Source organism: Anopheles coustani, chromosome 3 (assembly GCF_943734705.1).
Source record: "Anopheles coustani chromosome 3, idAnoCousDA_361_x.2, whole genome shotgun sequence".
Classification (NCBI taxonomy): Eukaryota; Metazoa; Arthropoda; class Insecta; order Diptera; family Culicidae; genus Anopheles; species Anopheles coustani.
In genome coordinates, this window is record NC_071288.1 from 22,616,208 (window position 1) to 22,636,160 (window position 19,953).

Here is a 19,953-nt window from a genome sequence, read left to right on the forward strand (position 1 = left end):
CAAAACCATCACGGGTGCATTAACAATTGTGTCCTTGAAAGGGTAGATGTTTGAAGAAAACTGCATCAGAGTTGGAGTAAATCTTGAATATAAGATTATATGTTTGATGACATTTTTCGCATTATAGCTTAAATAGAAACATGATTTATAAAAGTTTTACATGAATTCAATCTTTGAATCGTAATCAATCGAATAGTTCTTATTATATTATTATATAGTTCTTATATTAAATTATTACTCAAGTATGAAGACTAAGTCATGTTGTTTTCATAATTGTTTGGAGAATAATGTTTCGATTTTATGAATCAATTTTCCAAACACCCCTATTTGCCACTACTGACGTAAAATTCCCGCAGGTACACAGGGGACCCGTGACACGCGCATGAAAAACGGGAAATTTAATTTAAAACTTCTATAAGTTATGCTTCCTTTTTATGGCACATTTTTAATCTGCATATCTCACCGGTACGTTGAAGCGGGCGCACACTTTTGCACCCCTCCGAATACACATCGCGACCCCGGGCACAATCGGGTACGTTTACGGTTGAAACTGCACGCAAGCTTTTCCATCCCTCCCTCCCCCTGGGGGGCGGCCGAAACACATAAAGGGAAAAACTTGGCTACCCGCCATTACAAATCAGTACGACCGGCCGGACGGCGTGAAATTGTAAACCCCACTCGCCCGTCAGTTTCGCACCCGTTTCGCCATGCGGTGTCGATAATATTTTCCAATCTCCGCTCCGCAGGTCAGCACGAGTTTTAATTAATTTACATCCTCCGGGGGGGTTCCGTGGAATAATGTGGTTTTCGGTAGCACTAGCGGCAATCGGCATCAGCAGTTTTTTGGTTTTTGGTCAGTGCCATCTTGTCCATCACCATTCGGTGCACTCATGATGGACAGAGCTAAGGCTTTCCCGATGTGATCGATGGGGTACGATAGCTTTTATGGCAATATACGAAAAACCCAGTTGGAAACCCCTAAAAGAGTAATATATCGAGACGGATTGTCAAACACCCGTGGTGAGTAATATTACAAACATTGCCGCGTGCATTTTGAATGCATAAAACAAAAGCTCAACGGTGTCTTCTCTATAAATTTTGCTGCTGCCATTTCCACCACCACCTCCAGGCGGCTCCAACACTCATACGTTTTTCATTACAAAGATTCCACCATCTCATCTCGTTCACCTGGGATTCGGGTTTCCGGGTAAAGGCAAATGCGATTCAACGCGCCCGGAAGCGCACGATGGGGCGGCTCCAAGAAGTAACCTATATACATTTTTTACCCAACTTTATTTATTGAGTCATGAAGAGAACGAGTTCCACGAACGGCGGTACCAGTTGGGTTTTGTGTTCATGCCCATGCTCACTTGGATTTTGCTGTTGCCCCGGTGACATCCCGGCCCAGGACCAAAAGGGCTGAATTTTTCAAAAGGGTTTTGTTATGCTCGTGCAAAAATTGGCTTCAGAACTTAATTTGTGTGCACGGCGTTTTCGGCGAACTAAGTGCGCAGTGTCGTTATTTGGTTGTTGCAGGAATTTAGAACAATCTGTAAATCATGTTACATGTTACACTTTGCTGCACGTTGCTATGCATGAACAGGTTTATATGGTTCCAGTTGTGGTGCGGATACGGTTTTGTTGTGTGCATACTCTGTAAAACACTCCCAATTGGTGGCTCCATTTGATGTGGTGAGAGTGGAAACATTACAATCAAATGGCCGGTGTGGTTTAAGCGTTTTCGTAACCACGGGTGAAATTCTGTAAAATAAGTACCATTCGGAGCACGCTTTGACAGCAAACCATTGTTGCGATAAATTATGTGGCCGTAAACTTTCATAACTGAGGCAGTAAATATTTGAAATAATTTTTCTAAACTTAAAAATGAGCGACGGAAGGGGTCCGATAATTGTTTTTTGGCGTTTAGTTGCATCATGGATCAAAGCAATGGGTTGTGAGTGGGAAATTCACGATCAGCTAGATTGTTTGTTTTTCCAGGTTATCCAGGGTGTTCAAGTTGCTATTTATATGTGTTTATTATTAGTTTCCATTGAGTCAATTTTCTAACACAATATTATGCAACACTCTGAAGAATCACAAGTTCTTGCTGAAACTAACGAACCTTTGTAGAACCTACCTACTGCAGCGATGGTAAAAGTGGCATGTAAGTGCCTGATAAGTCCATTGAACTGCGAAACAAAACACGTTGGACACCGGGCCAGACGTGGCCGTCGACAGTGTCTCCGTCTGCGTTCTGGCAAAGCCGTACCGGGAACGGGGCTGAGGTTTTAAAACGAGTTTACAAACCACTGGAAATCGCCGGGGTCACCGTGCAGGAAACCCTTATCGACTGTGCTCACACCAACCGGGCAACCACGTGCGGCAGAGAATGAATGTGACACAAGAAAATTGGATTTGCCCCGCCGGGTTCGCCCACCCCGCGGGCCGCACCGCAATGGTACACGACCATTTGCTTATGGTTTATGTGTCGAGGTTGTGTAACGGACGAGTCTCCCAGCCAGGCTGAAAGAACCTCCACCTCTAGCACCGTTCTTCTTCGGACGATACACATATACACACACACTCAGGAACACACACGAAGAAGGCGCACTTGGGGTGGGATCGGCCTTCGGTGCAGCCGCAGTGCAGAACATGTCATGTATGCATCAGACATCACCCCGACCGGCCAAACCCCCGCCGACGGAACCGAGCGAGAACCGTCCGCCGTGGCCGGAACAAACGACATGCATCAGCGTTATTAATGGGCGACATTTCAATTTCAAACTGTCCCGGGGATTCCACCGGTTAAGTGATTAGCCATGGCAACAGCTTCGCTCTCCCGGTGTGCGGGATGTTTATTCAGATCGATACGTTTTGCTTGCACCGTACAAACCGGACACAAACCGAAGCAGGAAGCAGGGGGCAAGGGATTGAGAAACCACCCCACCGGTAATGCTGCGGTGAGAACTAACAAGGTCCGGCTGCTACATACAATATCCGTAGTTTGGCAATCGTTTGGGGATTCATACGGCAGTATGCAACGAATTTCATTTGTCGATGGTGCATTTTACCTACTCCGAACGGGGTACGTGCACAGGCACCTGAGCCGTTGCCGTTTCAATTGCATACATTTTAGCACACGTTTAAGGTCAACTTGCTCGACCGTTGAAACTTCGACTACACAACTTTGCGCCTCTGTGCTCAAAACGATAGATTTCAGGTTAATTTTCTACCTGATCACCTCACAAATTGCACGCCCAGGGTGAGGGGGAAAGGGAGACCGTTGGGGCGCAAGGAGCGGTGTTATAAAATGCTCCGCATTAACCTGCCACCAGTTCCAAACCCCAAGCAACAGCACGTCTGCCCGACAGCACTTTGTTGTGATTGTTGATCATGAATCTGTGTTATTAAACGGTAATCTATGCTTGATGAAATCCGCTCCCGTATCATCGCATCCCGTCCCGCTTTATCACCGCATCGCTCGGCTCGGCGGCCCGTCGCTTTTGCCGCCTGTTTATAATTCATGCTCATTTGGGAACGTTCGTTCGTGTTCTTTTCATCATTCCCATTTTCTGAGAGTACGCCACTCGCGCATCACGGGGGCGCTTTCTTCTCGTGCGGAAAAGCTCCGCTTCCAGCTTTTTTTTTTCGCGGGTAAGAAGAGGAGCAGGTGGTCGAAAGGAAAGAATAAGCGCATTCCCTGTTGGATCCTGTTGTTGGGCTCCTTTCTGTTCCGAACGCGTACTTTTGTGCTGAGCGAGCTGGTGCTATTATCGGATAAATATTTATTCATTTATTTATATTTTCATTTGTTCACCAGTCGTTCGTGCCCGGTTCGTGCCGCAGACCTCAGCCAGGGTGAGCCGCTGTTCGTCGACGAATGGCGACGATTCACCACGACGACGACGCAGACCGTCGGCTCCACAATTCACTTTATTTGGAAATTCATATTTTATTTATTTATTTATATATTTATTTATTTTTCCCACTTTTCTCCCGCTCCCGAACGATGGGAAACTCGGTCGCTCGCCGACCGCTGCCTTCGACGCCACCATCGTCATTGTCGTCTGCCTTTGCCGTTGTGTTGACGTTGAGATGGCACGGAACGGCTGTGAGCTTTACTGATTGTTTTCCCTACGCACAAGGCACACACACACACCACTCGTCGTCGTCGAACGGCGAGCGCGTCCATGAAGAAAATGATCCCCCGTTAAAGCTGATTGCGTTGCGTTTTTCCTTTCCTTTTACCTTTCCTGCTGGGAAGGGCTCTCGGAGAGGCAACATTTGGGAGACACGCGCCGCGACTCGCATGGTAACGACACGCGAGAGCAGAGTAGGCGACAGCGGACAAGAAGAAGAAGAAGAAAAAAAGATGATGGTATTCCATTTTCAACATCGATAACAATGGCTGAGTGGCCACTTTTCGAATGCTCATTGTGTTTGCTGGCGATAAGCACATCTATTTAGCGTGCGGAGGCGTGTTTGGAAATGTTGAACATTCGGTTTTCGATTTGAATATTTATTTGCAGGCTGTCGATTGCTGCCGGCGATTGTTGGCCCAAGCCGTCGGGGAGGCAATTGGATGGATAATTATTAGCAAGCTAAGATTAATTGACAAATATTTCAAGCCAGTATCGTCGAGTTTCTTTGTCGGAGTGATAAAATATAATTGTTAGTGTTTATGATAATCGTACGTAATTTCAGTAAATTGAAATGTTCTGCAACACAATGAACAAAAGTATACCCTTTTTTAAAACTATTTTACGGTTTATTAACGGTTCCAATATTAGAGAACAGAGGAAACTCTTAAACCATTCTCCATTTTTTTATTTATTTATTAAACGTTTTCTTTTCTTAAGCCTTTGATGAAAAAACTTTTTCTGATGCCGATTTAAACAACTGCATTCTGATAGTTTTTGTTAATTATCAAATGCTTTCAGAAAATCTGAAAAATTTCTCAAAAGAAAAAGGAAACTAAGAAAACATGCGCAACATTGCGATATAAACTAGCTACACCCGGGAGATTTGACGCTTGCTTCTGAGCATGCCACTGCAAAGGGTTTCCCCCGTTAAGTGTTGTTTTATTTTCCACTTCCCAACGGTGCCACCGATGCGAACAAATCCGATAGTTGTCCACCTTAACCGAGGTGGAAACAATTCCCCCCAGCCTTCCCCTCTTCTACCAGTCGCTGAGCGGTGCGCGGGAAAGTGCTCGTGGGCGTTGCACACATCGTACATCATTGGATTTATGCTTATTTATTATTCCATTTCACGTATCTGAAAGCGGTAATCGCTCCAGTCTGCATATTGATGCACTTTTATGCAGCTCGGTGCCACTGCCGTTCGAAAGGAAAATCGCTTTTTCTCGCTTGACCGTACCCGTTTGCCCTTCCGTTTTTCCGGTTCGCTGCGCCTGCCCGCCCACCATCCCGTTCCGTTCACCGCAAAGTGGACACCCGGTGCAGCACCTTCGGAAGGTTGTAGAATTCGGAGAATATTTGAAAAATCACCATCGTGCTGCAACCGGAAGTCGGCTCGCTCGTTTGAGTCTATAAGTGTGTGTGTGTACGTGAAACGTCGCTCCGTTGTGGAAAAGTAGCGGGCAAGGAAGAACGCCGGACGATGGCGCACGTTCCGGATGATTTAGTCCATTTTTTAGTGCCTCACAGCCCCGTTCACTTACTATCTCGTTCCCGGATGGTTCCGTTCCGACAGTGGTGGAAACATACAAATGTACTTGCGTCCACTGTTCCCGTGAGGTAGAGTGCACCTTGCCCTAGCGAGTCACCGATCGTTTGCGCACCCGTTGGCCAATGGTCACCGGGAGTTAAATTTGCAACACTCTAAATCCCCTCTGGATCGAGCTCCGGCCGTTCCGGTCGTTCTCCCGAGTGCATCCGGCTGCACTCCATGGCAGATTCATCGTGTCGCGCGGATCATCACGTACCAGGGATATGGTTACCTTCCAATCCGGTCCATTGCTTCCCCGGTAGCGCCCGGTGGAAACGCAGAATCTACCAAATCCAGCACTCTGGCATACCGGTCAAGATAGTGAGTGCATCCTGCACGATGGGAATACCTGGTACGTTTGGTTTCGGGGGAGGGGAGCAAAGGACGAATACGACGCAAAAAGGCGACTTAGCTCGAAAGCAGATGTTTGACAACATAATGGGGTTGGTAAAATGGATTCGTGCCTGCTCTGCCTCATCCATTACGTCAAATAATTCAAATCTATTCATATTTCAGATGGCAAAGTGTTTTTTCGGCTTCTTCGTTGAGCTCTGCTGTGAAGCATATGCATGGATGGATCTACATCGGTGTAGCAATGCTTGATTACCTCAATGTATAAACCGTCCAAGTTGTAAGTTTTTCCTTCACATGAAGGACGTTGGAATGGTTCATGAGTAGACGAATTTATACACGCACTAGTGACCCGTCTTCTGCCATCACTGGGCAAGAAGGTTTAATAAACGTTTAGTGTAGTTTTCAAGGCATATCCTTGTGGCCTCAGTTCTGCACCACATAGGACACTACGCCACGTTTCGCAAAGACTGCAAAGACCTTCATTTTTATTCTCTCTCATAGATGTTTCCAAATTGAAAGAAGCAGATATCTGGCCTGGCTGCAAGACTGTAAGCGAGATGCCGTACCCTAGATCGGACCGTCTGGATACCGACGGCAAGCATAATTTATGTAAATAAACTTGAAACCAATTCTTTTGCTTCCGTGCCGTACCGAACGAGTGTCGTCCGTGTCTGGACCGGAGAACCTACCAGAGAGAATCAGCTGTTGAGCTTCGACGTACGCAGTGGATGCAAATTCATGTATCGGCCAGCCGCCCTAAACTATGCCGGCATAGCCGGTTCGGCGGACAGAGTGTTGGTTTGCCGAGAAAATGTATCGTCTTTATCTATGATCTCTTTCGTCTCGTTTGCTTTTGCGTTTCATTTGTAAAATTGCACGTATTCGATACGCATTTCGGTCGGCTGGGTGGGGGATAGTGCTGCACAACACACAGCACCATCTACGCATGCACGGGCACAGTCAGGCGTTGGATTTAGGGAACGTTGGTGTGGCCGAGAGAAATCCCTGAACGTGGCACCGACGACGAATTAAGCCACCAGCCTCCAGGCCGATGCAATTAAAGGCGGAATTTAGGGATACGAGCCTTCCGAGAGGAGATCCACCACGTGGTCGTTCCCCGGATCGAACCATCCTATCCACAAAAGTCCCCGGGAAGGATCATACCCTAACCCACCGGGAAAGAGTATCGCCCCGGGTGGAGTGCGGAGAGATTGTAAGTGGACGGTAAGCTAATTTGCATGCCCAAACGAAACGAAATCTGATTAGAACTGGGACGACCGAAAGTCGCCTTCGGACGTTTTCCAAGGAAAAGACACAGGTCCCTCCGCTTAAAAACCTCTATCCCCCGGGCTAAGCCCCCGGTGGAAATTGCGCACCGGGAAGATGTTCACAATATCTTTAAATACATCGCACCTACGTTTGCCAGCCGCCGGCGTGATGGAAAATGCACGAGCAGTATGGGAGCTTGGTTCGCTTTGAAAATCACACATGTGGCCTTGCTTATTAAGTAGCCTTTGTTTGAATTGAATTTTCGGACGGATTATGCATTCAAATCATGCTCGCCTATTTGGGCAAATTCAATTAGTATCGATCGTGCGGAGGAAAGGGCACCGGGCACCGGGTTTCTGCGTGTGCACGGATGGGCAGGAATATATATACACGTGTGTGTGTTTTTGTTTGCCTACACTGTGTGGGAAAAAGGGCGAAGGGGAAAAGTTTCATCCAACAGAACGGATCTCCATATAACCCCTACAAACGTTGGTTCAGTAAACCGGATCCCAGCCGTTTAATAATAACTTTTACACCAGGCAGTAAGTTTTCACGCAAAATGACACATTTCCACTCGAAGCTGTGTAATCCACTTGGAACGAAAATTTCCCGTGCACACACAAAACAATAGGAAGAAAAAAAAAGGTACGAGTAAGACAGTTGGGTCCCAAACTGTCAAGAGGCGGAAAGGTTGGAGTTGCAAAAAAAAAACAAAATCTTACAAACAAACAAACATTCTTTTCTTGGAGCCTCTCCGCAGGTATTCAAGTACTCGAGTGGACGGGGACGAGTGCTTGGTGGAAAAATGGTGGCAAAGGAAAAACAAAAAAACACAGAATGGTGCACCAGAAAAACTTTCACTCATAAAATATCTTCATAAAACAAACCATTTAAGCTCTTCATTTATCACTCGACTGTCCCGCTGCGAAGGGCAGCTCTTCGGGGTATAGAGTTCTTTTTCTTGCCGCTCTCGTCCTTTTCGCCATTGCACAATCGGTAGACGGCGAGAGGGGCATTTGTTTTTTTTTGCTGCTTTCCCGCTTACATTCGTGCTCCCGGCAAGACACGCTTCATGCCGTTTGTGTCGTAAAAGTGAAGCGTACGGCAAGGTAAGGAAAATCACTTCCACCTTCAGCCTCACCTTTCGGTAGTAACACCCGAGGGCGCCATGAAGAAGCAGCCTCCCAGCGGCCACCGGAACGGTTAAGCGGAGGTCAGGGACGGGGGCGCAGAACTTTGCTCTCCCGTAACTTTCCCCGTCGCCTGTAAAGCCAGGCGCGTGTCCAGCGGTGAGGAAAACGACACCGGCTACAGAGGAGGCGCGCAGGAAATCGGCAAAGTAAAACTCAAATAAATGCTCATCTTGTCCGGAGCTCGACGCTTTGCGCTCGGTCGGCCCGGGGTTGGTCCACTCGGATTGAAGTTTTTTGTTTACCGTTCGTGTGTTTCTTTCTTCCACCGTACCGTGGCATTGTGTCCAGAACCGGTGGCCTCCGGGCTTTCCCAGGCTGAGCAATAGTACAGTATCTCTGTTTGTCTTTTGCCGGCCACAGTGTGCAAGCATCTCGAGAAACCCGGGTGAGAAAGTGCTGACCCGGAAGGTTGGCGACAAGGTTGAAGATTTAAGGCAATCGGTGCAAATTTTACGGCATCCTTTGGCAAAGTAGCCAGGCCAAGTGCAAATACCAAGAGAACGTTTTGGGAAAACGGGACGATGAAGACGCTCTATCGAATGCACCGGAATACTCTACCTATTGCGTCGTGCTCTAGCCGAAGGACAAATTTACGGCACACATCCGCTAGCAAACCCGCACACGGCTTTGCGCAAACAGTGCTTTAAGCAAGCAGCTGGAACCGGGCCCCGAGCATCTGAGCTAGCCACCGAACAGTCAAGTAACCGTCCGAAGCATCTCACGACGGATTGTTGCAAAGCATGCTGCATCCCCCCGGACAACGGTCGACGGAGTTTGAAAACTAAATTCCTGCTCAAACAATACCCACTCGGCTTGAAGTATTTTGCCACGGCCAACTGTGGGAGCCTGCGGGAAAGGGACAAACGCGTCGGCAACAGCTTCACGTCCGCATTCCATTCCGCAGCTCGAAAGCTCTCCACCAACACCGACCCTGTGTTTCTGGCACTTCGGCAATGCCCCGAGGATGTAGCCCCCTGCGAACGGGTACATTGCGGATATTGTTGCGATGCTGCACTTTTCCAACGACCTTTCCGCCCCCCGCAAGGGGATCGTCGTGAAGTTATGTGTTGCAACGGTCACCCCGAGGCGTTGCTGTTGAACGAAAGTGAATTGTTTTGGCAGATGGTGCGCCGTTGCTTTATAAAATTTTACGGTAATATCCATGGCATGCCCGGTCGTCTTCCCGCGCAACTCCGGGCCGGAAGGCCAAACTAAGCATCTCAGTGTCAAAATATGGCGTTGGGACAGACGAGCTTTGTGCTTTTGAAGATTAAATTCCGGCCACTCAGCGAAAGGAGTCTCCCGTCTTCCTCCTATTCTCACCGTCTCACCGATCCTCGAAGCATCGTTCGCTAATGAATGCTGTCACTTTTTTGGACGGTGATCATGAGGATTTTAATAATTCACGGTGACTGCTTGCGTTTGTTTTGTGTTTTTTTTTGTGCCTCATGTCGGCCCGAAAATGGTGTCATTCGACAAATAAGCTTTCCAGCGCGCGGAACGAATGGTTGTTTCTTTGATGGTAGCTTGTGTTGTCAGCATCAGGTTCCACCTCCTCCACTCTTCTTTCTAGTGGTTCTAGTATTACTTCCCGATCTAAGCATTTTTTTTTGTTTAATCTACTCATACTCTGGTTCCGTTCGTTAACTCGTTGGTTAGCTCGGAATTTGAAACCAAAGTACATTTTTAACACGATGACTGCCATGTCATCCAAAAGTAGGTGACAGCTGAAATCAGTTCTAAAAAGTTTTTGACCCATAAATACATGAAAATGCAACATAAAAATTATAGTATTATTTAATATCAATTCTTTGAGAAGCTAAGTTTTCGCTTAGCCTTCAAAAATCGTTGGTTTAATAAATTTTATACAAAAAAATTATTAAAAAATATTGTACTAAAAGAGTGTGCTAAAAACGCTTGGCAGTCAACGTGTTAATTGAAGTCAATATATTTGAAGTTTTAATAGTAGCATTCAACTTAAAATCTATAAAAATATGACATTGCTATCATAAGTATTTATGGTTCTGAAACTTCCAAAAGCAATTAAATGAACAGACAGTACAAGTAAAAACGTCCATTTCTAAATGTCGCTAACACGAATCTCACCATTTGTCTTTTACGGTTCGCAGTTGTGACGAATGGTTTCAATTAAGGACAGTCTCTCGCTTTTAAACGCAACACTGTGAGCGATGAAAAATAGCTGTAGATTTGGGTACAGTTTCATTCTGGCTTGGCGGTTTTCATTTATATTTCGATGATGAATATTAACTCAAGCTCTGTAAGGATTTTAACTTGCAGCCTGCGGAAGGATATCAGGTGACAAATATTGGTTCAGTATTAAATCGATAGTGAACTCGTCACGAAAGGCATGTTGATATCACTTAACGACGGTATTCTTTTTCATTTTCCATCGCGCTGATGAACTTGTTCTGCCTCAGGTCATGAATATCCCGGCAGTTCCAAGCAATATGGCACACATTTCTTCAGCGCACGCAAATCAATACGTGAACTCAACTGATCCCGAACTCGACCGGGGGTGCAGATAATGATCGACTTCAGCAAAAGTCTCCCAAACTCTGTGTGACGTGTGACAGTGGCATTCTGGGCAACATTTGGAAGCCCTTCCCCTCATTCGCTCGCCACCCTTGTGCTGCCTCGTATCGATTGTGTGGCAATGTGTGAGGAAAAGGCGACCGAAGCTACGTGATTGGCGCCCACATCCTGGAGGGTCGTCGCATCGTGCCGAACGGAAATTGATTTCGAAGCTTCAAGTGATGGCGCTGGATCAATAGGCAGCAACCGGTGAGCTCCGTAGTGAGAGTGTTTCTGGCAGCCTGGCCTAGAACCATTTGCTCGAGCTGCCATTGCTTGCCTTCCCGGTGCCGTATGGGTTTGTTGGCACAATCTACACCTGGTGGTGGCAAAAAGAACAACGTTCCTTGTGTGCACGTGTGTGGTTGTGTAGTTTAGTGTAAATATTGGTCAAGGCACAGTCGCACGAAGAATCCTGCGCTTGATCCTGCTCAACCGGGACCGTGCTCGATAAAAACACCGACGGCTCACCAAATGCGCCATCGGGCTCGAAAATCCCTTCCGAAGGGTTCTTGCATCAAACGGGATTGAACTGGCGGTGCTTGGAGCTTTAGCAAGTTTGATTGGTATTTCAATAAGTGGCAGCAGTCTTTTTAAGGTGAATTGAATGTTGATACCTTCCCATAAGTGGGGCAAAGCGTAACGCAACCTACAATGGGGCGAACGGAAAGCGAATATCTTCAACAGAACAGGAAGGAACATTGAACGCCACGGAAGAGTGGTTGCTATTTGGAAAAATCTTTCAGGCCCCTTAGTGCCAGCTGTTCCCATTTTCCGGCTGACATTTTTCTTGGAAAAGTTTCTAGCCTCCCTGGTTGGCCTCTCCTAATTGGTAGGAAGTTTCCCATTTGCAGCTTTCCCAGGGATAGTTTCCGGGCAGAAAATTAATGCGGTCTGTGAAGATGGGCCTCTTCTCGATGCCAAGGAAAAGCGTGCTCCACTCTCGTCTTTTGCCGGCTTTACCATCGCACCTGTGCAATTCTCGCGAGTGCGCGTTGTATCCAATCAAACTGTGTTACGCTCTTGACTTTTCAGCCTCCATCGTCGAGCGACAGCGGCTTCGTTCGAGGACGAGATTCCACTTGCCACGAAAGAACCTTCGCACAAGGCCACAGACTCTTGAAGATCTCCCTCCCCCTTCCCCTCTCGTTATGCCACAACCGCTAAGTGACACAGGAAATTGTAATGCAGAGGAGCCCAAGTGGAAATGAAATTTCCCTCATTCGTTACTGTTTTCACGTGGCTTCACTTCGAGTACCGGGGGCGAGTGAAAAACGAAACAGTGGCGTGTGAAAAAAGGAAGAAAGAAAAACACCGTGTGCTCGAAAACTAACCCATCTTCGCCAGAAGTTCCCTTCCAACAGCGATCAAACACTTGAACGTGGCGCAAGTGAACATGGGAAGGGAAAAATACACCATTTCTTTTCATGTTCAGCACCATCGTGGTCGCGACACACATACACACACTATGATGACAAATGGAATGTAAACTCGGCGAAGATGAATTTGAAGGCGATGAAAGTTCGTGCGTTTATCGCGGAACACTCCGGCAAACACTCGTCTCGAGCATCCCTCGAAGAGCTCCAATTGAATCACACTAACGAACGAATCAATCAATGTCACCCCGCTTGGGTACTTCGCGGGCACTGCACAAGGCCGAGGGTGGGGGTTTCTTTTTCCTTCCCATCCTAAAATGTGTTATCTGCCAGAGCCGTGCGAAAAGTGATTGGTGAGCTGGCCGAGCACGTGCATGGAGAGGTTGTAAAAAGTAACAAGGAAATAAGTGTTGCCAACGTTAGAGTTTTAATAACAGCAAATTTGAACAAATCTGCTCAAACAGGTGCCACGTACAGGGTGCTTTAGGATGGTATGATTTGCAATTTCCCCGGTGCGTTCGGGAAGGGGACACGTCATAAGCGATTCTTATGCGACCGATTATCACCACACCAGGCACTCTTGGAATTCCCCTGGTGCTACCAAAAAGGTTGTTTCGATTCATTGAACACACCCTAATGAGTTGCGTGAAGCAGGCGTTCTATTAGTTTGATTCCGCTAATTCCGAAACCCGCCTACAGAGTCCTTTCCTACACAATGGGGGCGGGGGTTGGTTCGCAATCCGATCCGGTTTCAACCAAGCCGAGCTGCCGGAAGGCTGCTGAAGTGTGGCACGTTTGTCTGATAGCACACGTACGCACCGGCGCTCCCACACAGTCGAATGCATGCATAAACATAGAGTCTCACACACACAAGACCCATCATCTTCGTCTACCCTCGGGGGAGCTCTGCTATGCGCTGTGGTTCGATATATGTTCTGATCCGGTGGATAAACACCCGTCCGTGTATTAATTATGCAAACAATCGAATGAATAATGGCTCAACTAAAAGGTTTTACGTGCCCAACGACTACGACGGCGACGACGACGATGACGATGCCGGTTGTTGGATGAAATCAACTGAAATACAATCCACCTTCGGGGTGTTCCCGGCGGTGGAAAAATGAGGGAAAATTCCGATCCAATCCAAACGACCCTACCGTCAGGATCCGATACCGGTTTTTGGGGAATTCTTTTCCTTCGGCATCCGAGTTGTCTGATGAAGTTCACACGGCCGCTAACGAGAGTGGGTGGAAACCTACCTTGGTTCCCACGTATCACGGTTCTAGAGTGTCCGGGAAAAGCGACATCGCTCCATTACCTCCACCACCCCCACCGTCAGCCATACGGAATATTTTTCGTCAGCAATATTTTGAGTGCGTTCTTTTTCCGGAACACGCTTAGGTTAGCTCCCATACGAGACCGTCACTTTGACTGATTTGGTGGACACTCGTGCACATGTCTGTGTGTGCCTCTTCGCACTTCCGTCAGTGGCATGTGGCGCCATCCTACTTGTTTGCACACCTTACGGTGGCCGTCTTTATCCACCTCGTCATCGGTTTATGTATGCTGGCCGAGTGATGCTGGCCTGTCCGGCATTAAAAATGCCGGAGAGATAAATTGCGCCCCGGCACGATAAAGTGAAGCAAATAACGTAGGATATAAAAGCTGCAGCCGGCCAACCCCCCCTGGCCTCCATAACCTTTCGCCCCTGTTGTTAATCGGGATCGGACAAGGATTTTTCCCCAGTCATCACTTCGAGCCGGACGGCTAAGGCAAAAAACAAAAAACGGTGACCCACAACTTGACAGCCGGAAGATCGGGAGACCGGCCGGTTGTGCCGATGCTCTCGTTGTAGGTGAAAAAAAAACAAGCAAACTTCACCGCCACTTTCCTTCGTCAGCCGCTGAGCAAACACTCCGACTCTGGACAAATATCACGGCCATAAAATGCAGTCTGGAAAATTTGCTGATGGCTGATGTTGTCGTATTGCTGCAGCAGTGACGGAGGCCAGGGGATGCCTGACGGGGGAGGGATGGGGGGAGGGGGTCTGGGGGAACAATCCCGTCCCATCCGAGTCGGAAGGTTAAAACGAACGGCAAATATTAAATCAAATTGTACGCTCCGATGAAGCAGAATTTTCGGGCCTCGAGAGCCTGTGCGAGTGGCAGGGTGAAAAGTCCTGATTTTCCGAGCACCGAGGACTTTGGTGGAAGACAGCGGGTTGACCTCGTGGTGACGTCAAACGCGCGCAGAAACAGATGTTTGCCCCGGGCCCTTGATATACTGCAGTGCATCGGATCAGGTAAGATATATGGCTATTTGTTCATGATTTGTTGGCTTGGAACGCTTCACCGCGTCGCCCGAAAGCCCGAGTGGCTGTATTTGTCGAAAGGGAACCGACCACTTCCCCCACTCGCCCCAAAGGGACGGCACGGAGACACGGGAGCGATTTATTAGAAACATCGAACCGGTGCCAGAATTCCCCCGCTTTCCCGCATCGGCTTAGATTTTGCACAAAAAAGAAAACAGACAAAAAAGGACGCAAATATAAATATGTATGCCGAAATGTTTTCCGGGTGCAGAAAATACGTCCGAACTCGAGAGTTCGAGGTTGCTGATTGAGAGATTGCTTTAAAGTGGCGGCGGAACTCCGGGACCCGAGCAAGGCAAAGTGCAGCTGACCGGCGTCGATCCCGGCCGGTCCACTGCTCGTTGATTTTCACACGCGAATTAATCAAACATGTCAGCGGCAAGCACCCACAGAGTCCTGGAGCGGTGCCGTCTGGCTGATCCCGAACCGGGTGCTCCGGCAAATCTCGGACGTGATTTGAATCGGCACCGTACCGGCCATTTCCATGCCGATAACTCAATTAGTGCAGTGCAGTGCAGTGTGCAGTTTTTCGCATGCACGTCGGTGGAGGGTAGAGAATCGGCATGCATCACAAAACAGAGAAGTTTCGTTGGTTTTTCCTGTGGAAATCGACAAAATACTGATTGAGCCCGGGATCCTTTTGCACTTCACTGGGAACTCATAAATTTTAATTTTATTTATTTTTCCCTCACCACTAATACATTGTAGAAAAACACTCGTGCATTTCTTGTGCTGTTTTATATACTTTTTCCAAGTAGAAGTTATAAAATATGATAGAAATAAAATGAAAAATAGAATTCTTAGAATTTAATCCTTGTTAGTTGTTCAGGCGTTCGAAAAAATATTTGGTAACCCGTTCTTGAATTTAACACAAAGAGCAGTATCAATACCCAATTTGAACAATGAACATTGAACAATGGAAACATAACATTCTGGCATTGTTGAAAAATTCGGCGACTGAAGTCATTAAGCTTTACAAACAATTTAAATACTGATTTGCAAATACCCGAAGCGATGCGAACAAAGTCATAAGCCCACGCTCACCCTTTGCCTGCATTGTTGAAGCGTTTTTCTGTAACTATGAATTTCGGCACAATATCTCCTCGCCACGGTAACCCTTTTGTGCGCGGGGCGAGGGTTTTTCCCACCGACTAATTATCCGCGTTTCATCGCTGTCCCGGCGCTGCCTAATTTGCTTCGGATGGTGAAACCTTAATCTTCCCATTGCCACCCGAAGACAACAAAGCGCCTCGTTTAATCCTTCCGCTGGCGCTTCCCACCACCCACCGCGTGATGCCAAAAAGTTTGGGGAAAACTCGTTAATCCCGCCCTACAATTCAACCCACTCTCCCTCCACACACTCGCCGCTACTACTCACCTGGATCGTCGTCATCCTCCGCCCAGTCAATTTGGGCCCGGGCAAGGTTAACCAGCAACAGGGCTAGCAACACGCCGCCCACTGTCGCCGGCTTCATGGCGTGTGGCGTGCGTAGCCGAGGCAGCCGGGGGTTCACCTTTTCCGAAGATTTTCACACGCCGATGTTTTCACTCTTGGCTCGCGCTTGGCCCTATATCTTTTTTTATTCGGTTAGCTCCCGTCACGCCCGCTGATGGTATTTAAAACTCACACCGAATCAACCGAGATAATCACGTTTGAACATCATTTCCCTATCGTAAGCCGCGCCCGGTGAACGCGTAGAACACACTGGCACACACACACACACACACAAGCACAAATACACAAACACACGAACGCACAACGCCGGTGGTTGGTGGTGGCACAGATTCACCGATTTTTACACTTTTTCTCCGCACCACGCACGAGTTGAACTTTGTTTTCTTCTTTGCCGCGAAACGATCCTTTATGTCACCTTTGAACTGACAGCGACTGTTCTTTGCGCGTTACGGCACGGCGAGACAAAAAGGATTATGTTGTTTCTGATGTCACTTCACGTCGTAGCACATGCTTGCCTGTACGTCCTTTTAATAAAAATGAATAAGGGATTAAGTTAAAATATTAATAATAAGGACAAGTCTTTTGGTTAGCTTTTAGATCGCGTTGCTCGGAATTGACTTAAAAGGTTGAGATGTGTACAAAACAAGGTTAACAAAGTACAGTATTTGTTGCTCTACAGGATTATTATATATGGCAGTTTCTGGAAAATTGCCTTAATGAAAGTAAGTTACACTAAATATACATCTCTACATAATGTTAACGTTTCTAACCATCGATCGATTCAGCACAACCTTTTCTTCCGTTACAAGATTCCATTTATCAATGGATGGATGCTATTTGCATGGATTTGTTAACAAGTTACTGAGCCTCAAAGGATCGATATCGACAGTCTTACGCAAGTGGACCAGTGCAAAAGGAAGCGCACGTTGTTGGCTCACGTAATCTGTCAGCAGTCCGGGCGAGCTTTGTTTCCCGGCGATGAATAAATACCACGCACTGGCGAAAGTCCAGTAAGCCTTTCCTCACGCTGAACCTCGGTGGCAAAGGGTGGCATTGACACCGAGTTGCAGTTTGACGACTGGACGAAACAGAGTGGATTAAGCAGCTCCTAATCACGTCATGTGACTTCGTCGGGTAGCACTCCGCACCGGAAGGCCGTCTGGGTTCGCATTGGCTCGGACGTTCGGTTCGCTGCCGGTGTTCGGAGTACTCCGGTGCTGGTCAGCCTTCCGTAAAGACTGCCGGTGTCGACGGACAAGGGCGCCTCGTGTTGAAAGCCTTTCCAGCTCCTTCGACCGGAAGTGCGAAGCTGTCGGGGCTGTGCTGTAAATCCCTGCCCGAGGCACGACCGGCGGAGTTGGTCGATGTTATTGTTTCGCCAGCGCACATATGCGAGTGTTTCCGGTGCGAAAGGCAAGGCGCTCCCGTGTGCATTGTGTTTGTGCTCCGATTAGTGTGGAGCTTACGAGCTCCATGGGTTCTTTCCTTCCGGGGAGTGCTTTTTAGTTCATCCTTCTCGATAAACCCTTTCAGGCGGATGCGGCACCGCCGGCTGTGTCCGGTCAGCGAAGGATCAGTCTGAAAATAGAGACGAGGAACATTTTCGTGTAAGACCTTGCACAAGAATGAAACAATAGTCCAAAATTTGTTTGCCTACATTTGGAAAAGTGATTTTGAAAAGCATGAAACATGCAGTTGCTTTGTTATTCCGTTCTGTTCACCTAACAAAAGCAAGCATAACAATGTCTGAACAGCCATGAAAGAATCAAAACATAGGTACCTATCGCGAAAGCAGTCGGTAAAATTTACCAACCCGTTTGATTATATCGACCGATAAATTTATCTACTCGAATTGGTATCGCGAATGTATTCAACTGAGCAGTCGGTAAAATTATAACAACCCATAAAAATACCTATCGAGTAGTTTCGCCGTCTGTCAAATTACCATGGAAACCTAGAGTTTGTTTACTTTTAACAACGCTACAATTAGTGCGACTTCTATCGTATCGAGAAGCATTTTAGTTCGTGAAGCATCCAAAAGATTTGAATGATAAATTCATTATTCTTTTTAAATGATGCGGAGAATGAAGAGGAGATAAATCTAGCAGCATACCGTAGGCGATTGAAGAAGCATTTTGATCCGCTTGAATTATCGGATAAAACGTAAGCGTATTGGCTCAACAATCGTTGCCACTGTTTTAACATGTTCCTTTTTCAGCTTCATTAACAATTACCGAGTTCCGAAGAGGGTGTTTGAAGAAATCCTTGCCAAAGTGGAACTAGCATAAGCATAAGCGTGGGTTATCGGCGGAAGAAAAATTGTGGAACAAAGATTTTTTGCTCAAGGGTCGTACCAACTAAGTGTTGGTATCGATTTTACTATGGCAATTGCCCAATCTACTTTTTCTGAAACGCTAGATCAAACTCTAGCCGCGTTGGAACGTGAACTAGCGGATTTCATAATCATGGATATGACTGCCGACGAAAAAGCAGACGCCAGGAGATTTTTTTGTAAAAAATTACCTGTCCTTGTGTAGTTATGTGCACCGATGGAACTCACATCAGAATTGTCGCACTTTACGACAACCCAATTCAATATTTGAATAGAAAAGGGTTTTACAGTTTAAACGCTTTAATGGTAAATATTAAATTTAACACTTCTTTATAAAATGCTTGTTGATAATGATCTTCTAGATATGTGACCACAGGCAAATGATCCTATTTGTAGATAATACAATACAAGCCCAATATCTTTATACTTAGAAGAAAAATGAAACAGTGGTGACCGAACGATGAAGCTGTTGGGTTTGTCTATTTACATATGATATTCTTGTACCCAATATTTATGATTTTTTTATTGTTGTTTAGGGAACTCTGCTTATCCTTTAAAACCATGGATGATTAAGCAACGAATATTTCTATTTTTCTATTTCTTTCTTATACATTCACGTACTTTTTTCTATCAAGTTTTTGACCTGCCATAATTCTAAGGTTGTCTTAGAGTGGTACAGGGTCAATAAGATTCATTTTGTACCAAAACCAAATTTGCCACAGCTTCGCCCCAATGAAAAATACTGGGCAATCACAAAACTTTGTCTTAGGCGAAGTGGTGTAACAGTTAGAGATGTTCTTGGCAAGCAGGAAGTGAACGGAAATTGCGAAAACGGTGTCTCCTTCCACGATACGGGCGCTAATGCAGGAACCAAAAAACAAAATACGTGAATCTATAAGAACAGAGAACACAATGCATAACTGTACAAAAGAAAAATACTCATTTTTTTATACCGTTGAAATTTTTTGGAACCTCAAATTAATATACTTAATGAATTTTTGAAATTATAAAATCGATCCGACATCTCTATAAAATTAAAATTGGTCCGAAGTACGAGAAATACGGAACGTTTGAGGGGTATCGACCGACAACGGCAAATAAAAATTACTTAAATTTGTTTAAAAACGTTTTTTTTAGCAAAACGATAGAAAATTACTATTTCTAGGCATTCTAAAAGTTTCACGCCGATACGACAATCCAATCAATTGTTTTTTGAATATAAAACTACAATAACTACCCGTGTAGGCGGTTAAATAAAAAAACAAATTTTAAAACAAAAA

At 46.4% G+C, this 19,953-nt stretch overlaps 1 protein-coding gene and 1 pseudogene across 1 annotated transcript in view; one reads left to right on the plus strand and one right to left on the minus strand.

The window, feature by feature from the left end:
• Window positions 1-16,360, minus strand: part of LOC131272672 (uncharacterized) — an 88,810-nt gene extending 72,450 nt beyond the window's left edge. The window contains exon 1 of the mRNA XM_058274498.1: window positions 16,264-16,360. Within this exon, the coding sequence (XP_058130481.1) occupies window positions 16,264-16,360 (97 nt within the window). The remainder of the gene's footprint in view (window positions 1-16,263) is intronic.
• A 2,028-nt stretch (window positions 16,361-18,388) lies between these two features.
• Window positions 18,389-19,009, plus strand: LOC131272680 (putative nuclease HARBI1; annotated as a pseudogene).
• The last annotated feature ends 944 nt before the right edge of the window (window positions 19,010-19,953 follow it).